At 43.6% G+C, this 11,198-nt stretch overlaps 1 protein-coding gene across 1 annotated transcript; it reads right to left on the bottom strand.

The window, feature by feature from the left end:
• Positions 1-371: 371 nt before the first annotated feature.
• LOC104533343 (protein kinase C theta type-like) lies at positions 372-10,149 on the bottom strand (the record flags this gene model as incomplete). The annotated part of the gene is made up of 9 exons (XM_010185451.1): positions 372-545; positions 3,012-3,187; positions 5,125-5,248; positions 5,585-5,694; positions 6,371-6,500; positions 7,577-7,662; positions 7,760-7,791; positions 8,288-8,450; positions 10,089-10,149. Coding segments are annotated over 9 exons (1,056 nt in total), but the record flags the coding sequence as incomplete, so codon positions are not given.
• Between the last annotated feature and the right edge of the window lie 1,049 nt (positions 10,150-11,198).

Below are 11,198 nucleotides of genomic sequence, written 5' to 3'. Positions count from 1 at the left end.
GCTGGTCACCACAGCATACCGCTTCATGGTCCAAGAGGTTCAGATAACACCAGTGTGGGCACATCTGCACCCTGTTTGTGGATGTGGCTTTTGAACATCCTCAGCCCAGGGTACCAGGATGCAGATTTTAATAGTGGGTCTCTGCATATCCACTTCAATCCATCTTGGATGCCATAAACCTCAAATGCACCCACCAGGTTAATGCGAGGAAGGCAGAGGAAATTTCTGGAGCCACTTCCCAAGTAGTTAACCTGAAGATCCCTTCCTTTAGTACCACCTCATGTCCAGGCTACTCCCTAGCATCTAACAGAATTAAGCACTTCACCAAGTATCTCAGCAAAGCATCCTCAGATGACAGATCCTTGTCTTACCTTGGTCTGGAACGTACAGAAGACATGAGTCAGGAATGGGTGCTCCCAAGCTAAGGAGAGGACTCTCTTCTCCACCATTGTACATTCAACATCATCATCCATCAGCACCACATCCTTCTTCAGGGCTTTCACGGCAAAATATTGGTCTGTGCTCTTCAGCTCAGCGAGGAACACCTAGGGTGGAAACAGCTGCTCAGAAAGAGCAATGATCTTCTCAGAGCTGGCAACACAGCCATGCAAAGATGGGAGCTGAGCTCTGGGGAATTCACTAAGGTAGGCCTTAAAAACATTGATGTTTAAGGCCCAATTCTGCCATTAAGAATTTGTAGATTCTGAGGTATTTTCCCCACACTCAGTTTCATGAAGCTGAATACCAGGGAAAGATAAGGTCTTGGTGATTACAAGAGCAGGGGCTGCATGCCCATGTGGACAGGACATGCCAGAGAGCCAAACAATTCTGATAACAGAAACCATCTTTATGCAAATACTCAGAAGATACATTTCCTGTTTTCTGACCTAAAATAACAAAACATAGAATATTGCTTTGTCAACGTGTGAAATGCAAATACCCAGGACCAGATCCTCAGTAGGTTTAAACTGACATCCACCAGCAGTTAGGTTGATCTGTATCAGATGTGACTTTCTTCCCTTCCTCCCAGTTAGCTGGACACCTGAGCAGACAGTCTGGGCCTCCTGTGCCTCTGCAGGACTCTTCTCTGAGAAGAGCAAAACACATATCGGAGGAATTAGGACCTCTTTCTACTCACATGGGCAGGGAAAATGAGACACGGAGCAGCAGAGAAGGGTTTTTTAGAGATCACAGAACAAAGAAGTCTCCTGATCTTTACTCTAACAGCCTGTCCACACTGTTTGCTGTAGACTGAATAAATAGGTAAGATACATCAAAGAGGTTTTTAAAGTTCTCTACCAGACACTATTTACTAAGTAAGCTCAGGCATGTTTTAGCCCTGACAAAAGTTTTATTTACCCTTTTGGCTACTGCTGCATTTCACTTTGTAGCACTAGACAGAGAATAGAGCCTAGAGCGGCCCTCTGTCTCTGCAGTGAATGGCCAGAAATGCTAACAGTGCTGATGCTGCAGGCACCCTTTTTACCCTTGTTTCTGTGCAGGGAACTGCTCTCCTGGGGAAACTGAGGAACGCAATACATTTCTGACTTGTGCCGTGACTTTCAAGGTGTAGGTACGCAATGCTAGACCTCATGCAGAGGGGGTTTCCTCATGGGACTTGCCTTCAAGCTCCCTGGTCCATGAGCTGGAGAGAGCCTTCAGGCACTGAGAGCTGCACATCCTGACCCCTCTATGGGGAAGTGAATCTCACTCCAAGCAAATAAGGGCACCAGGAGCAACACCTACACAGGAAACTTGTGGGTGGCGTTTGTTGCAGAAGGGCACAAAATAGCCCATCCTCTCCACACCCACAGGGTGCACTGCAGAGAGATGCAGATGTTTGCAAGCTTGGAGAGTCCACGTTAACAAAGGGGTCTGAAGCGAGGTACAGAATCTGCTTCCATGGAGGTATTCAAACCTTGACTACACAAATACCTGAGCAACCTCATCTTGCTTTGAGCAACAGGTTGGATTAGATGATTTCCAGAGGGCTCTTCCTTCCGATGTAAATGTTTCTATGACACCTATGCTCTTAAGTACAGGTTAGTTTGTGTTGTGAAATTTAGGGTATTCTGGCTTAGCTCTAACTGAGATGCCTCAGCTTTTCTTCCCATGCCAAGTGTAAACATGCCCAGTGTTTTCATGTATGGAGAGGCAATACAGCAAATATTTCACCAGTTTAAGAACTGGCTGCAGCAACTGCTTCAGCTCACTTAGCAGGCAAAAAGCAGCCCTTTTTAAGGCAGTGTTTCCACCTTGGAAAGATTTGGGATCTGAGCAATGCAATACATAATGATACTCATTCTCCGTATTGGCTGTGAAAATACAATAGTGAGTTCCTCTGAAATTGCTTCATGCAGCTCTGTGCTGGCACTGGATAACACCAGCCCCCTTCCAGGAGACATCTGCAAGAAGGAGGAACAATCCACAATTCATCAAGATTAATGAATCCACTAAAAACAGGTGGTTCTTGTTTCAAAAGCACAAATTCTTGGCTGTTCAAGATTTACTACACGCTCCAGCCCAGATTGGAGCTGGGAAAGGGTGGTGAGTGTTCCCAGTGAGGCTGCTCTGGAGAGGGGAGGTGATCCACACTGAACATTTCAGCTAATGCTTCCGCCTCCCTCCAACCTTGCTGAGATAAGCTGGCAGGAGTAGCTGCATGAAGGGGGACAGCACAGAGATCTTGCCCACCAGCTCTCTGTGGAAGCCCAGGCCCTGACAACCTGCAAAGAAGGGGAACTTGCAGCTTTACTTGGCCTCTTTCATCTCTTGTCATGAGCATTCATGGCACAGCATGAGACTAATGGGACAGAGACAAAGACAAGGAGCACCTTTGCCTCAAGGAAGCAGAAAACCGGGTTCAAGACTCAGCCATGCCAGAGTGAGGGTTCTATGAGGGCCTAGTGATGTGTTTTTTTTCTAAGTGGCCTTCAAACCACATGCTATTTCGTGCCATAATAAGTAACATGCAGATCTGTGCAGTGGTGTGTCAGTCCCCTGATGCTTACCTTGCCAAAACTGCCCTTCCCCAGCATCTTGTGCAGGACGAAATCTTCAATGGTTAATTTTAGCTGCACTTGGTGCTCTTCCTGCTCCTGGGGCTGTCCTCCCAAGTCTGACTCTATCAGAGACTCCCCTTTCACTGTGCCCTCCACCGGAGTCTCCCAGGAGATGCCCTGTGACTCTGCAACACACACCAATGCATTCATACAATGGAAATGAGCAGAAAATCCCCAGAACACTTAGAGGTATTGTGTTTAGAGTTTAAAAAGGGTGTTTCAAATAAAGGGAAATGTGGTGGCCACACCTACTAATGAAATTGGCTCTGCTTCTACATTGCATTCTCTCCATAGGAAATTTTACTCCAGTGTAACTCCATCTTCTTCAGTGGCATTACTCCCACTCTGAAAACTCCTTCATTTGTCTCTCTGTTTCGCAGCAGCAAAACATGACCAAGTCCTTAATTTCTGGCTGCCTGTGTGCACCATTCCTTCTTGCTGGTTGCTATTGAGTCCTTTTCAAGACCCTTGGCAAAGCTAGTGTGCAAAATAGATGGGATAGCATTTCCATGTTGGGTTCCTGCTTTGGTTGTGAAGCTTTGATCAAGTATGCCAGCTGTCCTGGAAGGGAGTCACTTAGAGTTTCCTTAATACTCCATTCACGTGGATGTACGTGAACTTCTAAGAGGTCCTATCTCTTACTGGATTTATCCCACATTTGCTGTACTGTCCTGAATTGCTGAACAGCAAGGGCACAACTCAGCAGACAAACAGACTCACATGCAAAACAGATGTGAAACCATTTGGGGTTTTACTGATTCACATCAGCATAGGCAGTTCTACTTGTAGAAATGAAAGAAAAGAAGCACAGATGGGGACAACTGTCCCCTTAGCTCAGATGATACCAAAACCAGTCTCTGAGGCTCGGTAGCCTGGTGCTGCACAATAACAAATCCAGAGCACTGGTGTAATGTGGCTCTGCCATGCTTTAACCAGGGCTTCTGGTATTTTGCCCTAGGTCCACTCTCTAGGATATTATCTCCATGCAGGGCAATGTTAACTTTCATTAAGAAAGTGGATGATGGTGGTGAGCTCTCAGCTTGACCTTTGGTTAAGGTTGGAGCTGAGGACGCACTGTCCCAGTCCTTGCTAGGTTTAAGTATTGATTCACTTTTACTCTTTTCTTTTCCTCTTCATTTTTTTCTTCTTAGACAAATTTTAAAGCTTGTGGGAAGCAGAAACACATTGTCACTGCCATCATAGGTCTTCTGCAGTTATGATATGGTTCTTGGAGGGGCACCACAAACCATGAAGCTGGAGGGGTCCTGAAATGAACTTTAACATGGGCCACACGCGTCTAATAAAAGATGGTGATATTTTTATATGTATGTTATTTTTATAACTCTGATATCCTGAATTCTACCACCCAAGCACAAACAAGGGATCTCCCCAGGAGACTGCAATTTTTGTTTTGGGCCACTAAGCCCACAGTAGCTTTGTCCAAGGTCTGTTAATCAATGGATCTCTCATTCACCCTTCTAAATGTCTGCTCTTGCAGCACAGAGGGCTGTGACAGCTAGATCAGCTCCTGGGTGAATTAAGTGGGGATCGATCTGTCAATGGTTTTCAAAGAGACTGGATGTCAATTCCCACCCAAAAATATGAAATCAGAAAGAGAATTGGCCATGGTGATCAGACGGACTCCTAATCTCCTTTTTAGAGCTTGTTTTCTCTTTAAAGTTCTCAGATTTTACAGTATATGAGCCCCAAGAAGGAAATAAACACATTATTGCCAGTGGACGTATGAGGTGTGCTCAAGTACCGGGTCAGAAGGAGAGTTTAAAGGTTAGCTGAATGAGTGGTGGATTGTGTCTTATGTCACCAAAATTGGGATGGCATGGAGAAGTGCAGCTTATAGGAATGATAGGAACCAAGCTGATCTCTAGGGAATCTTCCATGCCCAAGAGATGTGGCTGGGAAGAGTTGTTGATATCCTGAGATGAGAAAGATGCATGAAAGATTCAGTGGCTAATACATTCCCTGTCCTTGTCACCTCCACCTGTCTATACACAAAACAAAAAAATAACACAGCCTGCTGTTCCATATCACTTGGTGATAGTACCTTTTTTCCCTGTTGTAGATGCTGGCAATGCTTGAAGCGATGTTACCTCCTTCACAGGGACTGGGAAGCCAATTTCAAGAGGTCCATCCCTAGAGATCTGTTCAGTGTCACGCTGACAGCGAGCCTGGATTACAGGAAACAGAAAAATACTTTTGAGCTAAATGTACTGAGCTTATGGTCACAGCTGCTTCTGGAGTATGACAGCCACATGAGCCAAGATCTAGAAGTTCTTTGCTTATGAGAAGAGCATCTCTGTTCCTAACATATAGGAGTTTAAAGGTCTTTTCCAGCCTAAATGAGTCTATGATTCTATGATTCCATGAAGGACCCATTTTCTATTCTTTGCTTTGAATTTGTTACCCACAGCGCTCCACTCAACACCCTTATTTTTTGCACTGAAACAAATACTGAATATTTGATACTCTTTTCTCCAGGTAACTCACAGCTTAAAAGTATTTACCTGCTGGGTGTTCTCTATCATTGCCAGAGCTTCAGCCATTAGTTTCTGGTTAACTCCGCAAAGGTTTGCTACTTTTGTCTGGCACTTATGATGGACATTCATGCTACATGCTGAAAGGAAGAACAAGAGGTATCAGGAGAACAGAGACTGTAAAGAGTTTGACATTAGGTTGCGCAGAAACATGTGCTGCTGTTGGCCAAGGGCACACACCAGCCACATAAACAGCTCAAAGCCTAGGCACCACATATGTCTCATGAGATGGCCCTCAGGTCATTTTTTGGTTCTCTATGGAGATGGATGTTTTCTGTATCTTCTTCTGGGCAAAAAGTTGTATTTCCACATCCATCAGCCTTTGCAGCTACAGGTTACCAAAGCTCCACAGTCTATCAGCTCATAGATAAACCATAACCACAGAACAGGGTCTCCCCATTGATACAAGATTATGAAGATGGTGAAACATCTTGGGTCTGTTTGATAGTGGAAACAGAGCATGAAAGTTGATACTAGGAGTAATTTTTGAAAGATCAAAGGTGGGCATTGAGATGTTCTTTTCCTCTCTTGGAAGTGACTCTTCAGTTCTGTGGATCACATATCTTTCTATATGCTGATAGTGGTCCTCCTCCTTGAAGAACGAGTCTTCTTGAAGAACAGTCCCCTTGACCACTACTTCAGCACCCCAGATGCCATCTCATAGAAGTACCATACAGAAATGTGATAAATATGATTTGCTTCTTTAGATTTCAGACAATCTAAAGACAACATCCCGTGCTCAGCTTGTGAACTCACCATCACACTTCAGTCCTTGCCGTGCAAGGCCCCAGAGGAGTGTGCCGCAGTGGTCACAGAAAGTGGGGCTTTTGTAGTTGTAGACTTTGAAGCGGTGAGGCATGTCAATCTTGAACCGCCCTTTATGGAACTGCAAGAGAGAAGCCGTGTTGGCAATTCACTCCTCTGCACCTCAGCTCTGCATGGGAAACAAATGGCCCCCAGGCTTGTACCAGAGAAGATAGGATGTCTACTGCCCTTTTATCATTGGGTATGACCATCAAGAAAAAAAACTATCTATAACTATTATTTAGATATACAAAGCCAAATATTGATACCTAATATCTGTGCAATTCAGTGGGAACTGGGCAATTTAATCCCTGGATTTGATTTATCTGACCAGATAGCTGCATGAACCTCAGCTACGCATCCAGAATCCCTGAAAACTCAATGGACAAACAGGGGTACTTCTAAAAATTATTCTTCCTATCCTGAAACAGATTTCAACATCTGTTGTCATGAATCACACTTTGGAATAAACTGTTTTTCTTCTTTTAGTACATAGGGAGTGAAAGATGATGACAAAGCTGGATACATCTACCCTGGAGATGTCAGAAGACAAGTGAGATGAATCTCATCTGTAAAGACTGTAAAAGGAGAGCAGGAGCCAGGGTGGGTTTGGAAGCAAACAGAAGCTGTGGGGCACACTTAAGAAAAAGGGAATAGTCATATCAAGAGTTAAAATTCCACTTTTGCTGACCAAAAAAGAAGGTTTATTATAAACTGATATTAGAATAATAAAATAAATAATAGTATAGATGCTAGATCTTCCACTGGCTGTTTGGAAATTTCAGATAACACAGAGTGGGATGTTAAAGCACTGCTCTGAAAATTCAGTGCGATGTCCTGCCTAACATCAGATAGTGAAGAATTGCCTCCAGTAAATCTCCACCTCATGTCCATGATGTCCCTCTGAGCTGTACTTCATACATTAGAAAAATGTCAGTCCTGATTCAGCAACTGCTTATTCAGTGGCTGCATTTGAGTAAATCACAAGTAGGAGGTAATGAAACCACTGGGAACGTAAAAAACAAAGGGCACAGATCAGATGTCACAGCTTTTCATTCAGGAGCACCTTTTGCTTCATCAGAAGCTGTTTTAAAGCACTGTAGGAGAGATCTGAACGACACATCAGTTTATTAAAGGCAGTCAAATAATAATACATACCATCGTTTCTCTGCTATTGACTGCTGATCCTGTACACTTGGCTATTACTTTATCAATGCACTTCTTATGAATGGCAGCGTTACATTCTGAAAGAACAAGTGGGTCATGGAGTTAATAAAAAAATACCTTATGAAAATATCAAGTAAAAAATTATAGTAACTAGGTAAAAAAGAAGCTTCTTACGTCTGCATTGATAGCCTTGCTTATTCAGACCCCTGAAATAAATAGAGAAAGAGTTAATTCTGAATTTTCTGAAAGCCTCCACAGAAGAAAGGAGAGCAACATTTATGAAAGAAACACAATAAAACAGCTTTGTTTTCTATGAGTCTTGATAAAGCTTCTCTAAAGGAAATATCTTAATTCAGTCTAACTGTGGAGTGATTCTCTGTGGTTTTCACAGCCTTTTCAGCACATATTCACATTCTGAATTTCACAACAACCTAATAGGAAACCGGGCTGATGAGAAACATCTGAGCATTTGGCCAAAGACCAAAATATTTCTTAAAAATAAACTGAAAAATGAAGGGAATTTTCTCAGTTGGAATTACAACTGTGAATCACATCCTTGAAGTGATGCAATATCTACATGTAAGATGCCAAGGGTCCAGTCCTGTTGCCTTTACTGACCGCAGGAGCACAGTTATTGACTGGAGAAGCAGAGCTGGTCCCTAGAGTTAAAAGGGGAAAATGCGTAGATCTGTTCTCATTTACCATACAAACTCATGACAGACAGAGCAGAAGGTGGGTTGTGGAAAGAAGGTGGCCGTGAACTCATGACACTTGACATTATGGATTTTGGCCTGTTTGATGGCTCCCCTGCGCTGGTGCAAGGAGAAAAAGCCTTCGGTCTCGCAGTCAGCCAGGTCCTTTGCATCTGGCAGGGAAGGAAACAGAAGATGCATTAGGGTACCACGTCCTGATCAGGCACCTTGAGAAAACGCAGCTGCCAAAATACCGAGTGACTCAAGCAGATGAGCCACTCATGGGAATGAATATTTTTAAGAAAAATAATTCTCTGAAACCCACACAAGGTTTTTTTGGATGCCTTTTTTAGCCATAATTCCTACAGGGACACTAAAATGACTGTAAACTTGGGATTCTGAGCTTCCTTGAATATTCATAATGCTGCTTTTGAAATGTGGACCAGAAATTTCCTAAGGAGAGAGAATTTGCAGCTAAACATAAAATCCTAACTTTTCATAGCACTGAAGAACCATGCCCTAAGAAAGATGAAAATACATTAAAAATACTGTCTTTTGGATGCACACAAACACACATGCATAAATATATCTGTACTTATATATGTGGATATTTGACTGAATCCTTTATGTGTGCATGTATGTGTGTGTGAGTAAGCACACATGCATGTTCCTAGGATATTATTTTTCCTGGTTTTTTTCCATACCAACAATTGCTTTGCTGTTTGCTCTGTTCATGCCATTTATTCACAGTTCACATTTAAACTTTTTAAAACAGCAAGCAAACCAATTCTGACTACGTATGCATATACACATGTGAATTTCCATATGTGCTTGTGTCTACAAATCCAGATTTGCACGCATGTCTCACTCTCGATCTCTGCTTCGTTTTACTCATGCAAGGTACATAGATGTTCTGTGAAAACTACCCCTGTGTGATCTGATGCTGATCTTGCTATTGGTAACACAAACACAACTTGCATTTTCTATGCTTTGGCCTCTCTGATATAACATACAACGAGGCAATAATTGTTCTATATTAAAGGTAGGAAAGGATGAAGAAAATATCAGTATGGACACACTATTACAGCTTCACCCCACATCTAAGGGTGTGAGAATTTTGGCAGGGGAATAAGACCAAGCATTTGGATTGCAACCTATTTTCCTCAACACAGTAAGATGCATTTCATATGGACATTGATGGCAGGTGGCATTTGGTTCCCAGTGAAGACACGTAAGGGATGATGTGTGCCCTGTCCAAGCTGCTGCCACGTCCCTGGAGGTCTCACTGGAGCAGGCAATGGAGCCCAGCGAATGACTTGGCTCACCTTGCAGCAGAAACCTGCATTTGATCAGATGAATCACTCTCTAGGTTCTTCTCTTTTGCCTAAGTGGCTCTTGATCTTAAATGCGCATCTAACAATTGTACTCAGGTGTTGTCAACTGTAAACTGTATCCCAACCTTCACATCTGCACTATGATGTGCACCGCAGCACTCATTGCATGCATGTTTACAAGTAGTATTATTTCAGAGGGAGCAGGCTCCTTATGTATCTGTTCTGTCTTGCTTAGTGTAGTAAGAAAATCTACCATTTTAGTGGTAAAACAGCCAAAAATCTGCTTAGCCAATCACGCAGGAACAGTCAGTTTCATCCCCATCATACCATAAAAATTGCTTTTCTGGAGTGTGCATTTCAAACCATTATGATAGTTCCTATGCATAAATGACATAGACACTGCTTTCAGTGAAGACACCACGTTTGCCTCACGTCACCAGAAATCACAGCTGTCAATTAACAAACAAAATCACTTGCCACTTATTTCCAGGAAGTATCTTGCATTCATCAGCATTCGCCCTTGAGGTTTCAGTTCTAGCTGGTTGAGATAAGTGAAAAACAAGAAAAAAAGACCAGTCATTAAATAGTCATTCAAAGAAGCAACAATCATTTCAGATGACTCAAGCAATCTCCTTTTCCCAGTGGGAATTGATGAATGCCAGTGAACACTAATTTTTGGGTTGTTCGTGCTCATGTGAGACAGAGTAGGACATGCAGAGTAGGAGCAACTACAGAGAGAGGAGGCTGGATCACTTCTTATCAAACCCTTGGAGTAGCATGATAGAAGAGATAAATGTGACTAAACCACAGAATCTGTAGGCAGATTTTTAGATACCGGCTCAGGGCCTGCACTATCTATAGAGAAAACTTGTTCCCAGTGGATCCTGCAAGTGGGAAGTGGGAGCACCTCAAAAAAACCCAAGCAACCTCAAGCAACTTCAGACGAGTATTTAAAAGATACTGAACTCTTTTAGACACTTGGTTCTAGAAGTCTAACTCCCATTACAGTCAGTATGAGTGATGCTACAAGCTTACTCAGGCATTTTTTGGGCCTTCCCACCTGGACCTGGAAATTCCCACCTGTCTAAGCCTCCATCCATAGCTATCTTTGTAAATCTGGACCCACTTGCCTAGGAATAAGACCTTCATTCAAGGATATCTTCATCCTGAGAACCACAACAGTGCCTTCCCCACCCACCTCCAGCACAGCCTGAGCAATGTCACCTTCACCTCCCAGGTGAAGCAGTTCCCATGCATGTTATTGTCTCCCCTCACGACCCTTGGGATTAGGGGCCCAGGACGGGATATCTGGGACCACTCTCTCTAGGTCATTGAATTGGGTTTTCTGTGAGGGGGTTTTTGATTGTGTCTTTGGTAACGGGGGAAGGGCTATGGAGATGGCCCTTTAAGAAGCTACCTGAAAAGCTCGCCCTTTTCCTTTGTCAGAGCCACCTCTGACCAGGGCCAAGCCAACCAGCGCCCCTGCGAATTCAGGGATTTAAGGGGGGTGCAGGGCATGCCTCGCTCTCTCTCTGGCACCGGTCCTGACCAGCACGGCCCCAGTTGCGGGTGGCGCGGCCCCGGCCT

Source organism: Mesitornis unicolor, unplaced genomic scaffold (genome assembly GCF_000695765.1).
Source record: "Mesitornis unicolor isolate BGI_N332 unplaced genomic scaffold, ASM69576v1 scaffold8305, whole genome shotgun sequence".
Taxonomy (NCBI): Eukaryota; Metazoa; Chordata; class Aves; order Mesitornithiformes; family Mesitornithidae; genus Mesitornis; species Mesitornis unicolor.
This window is presented reverse-complemented; position numbering and strand designations above follow the sequence as displayed.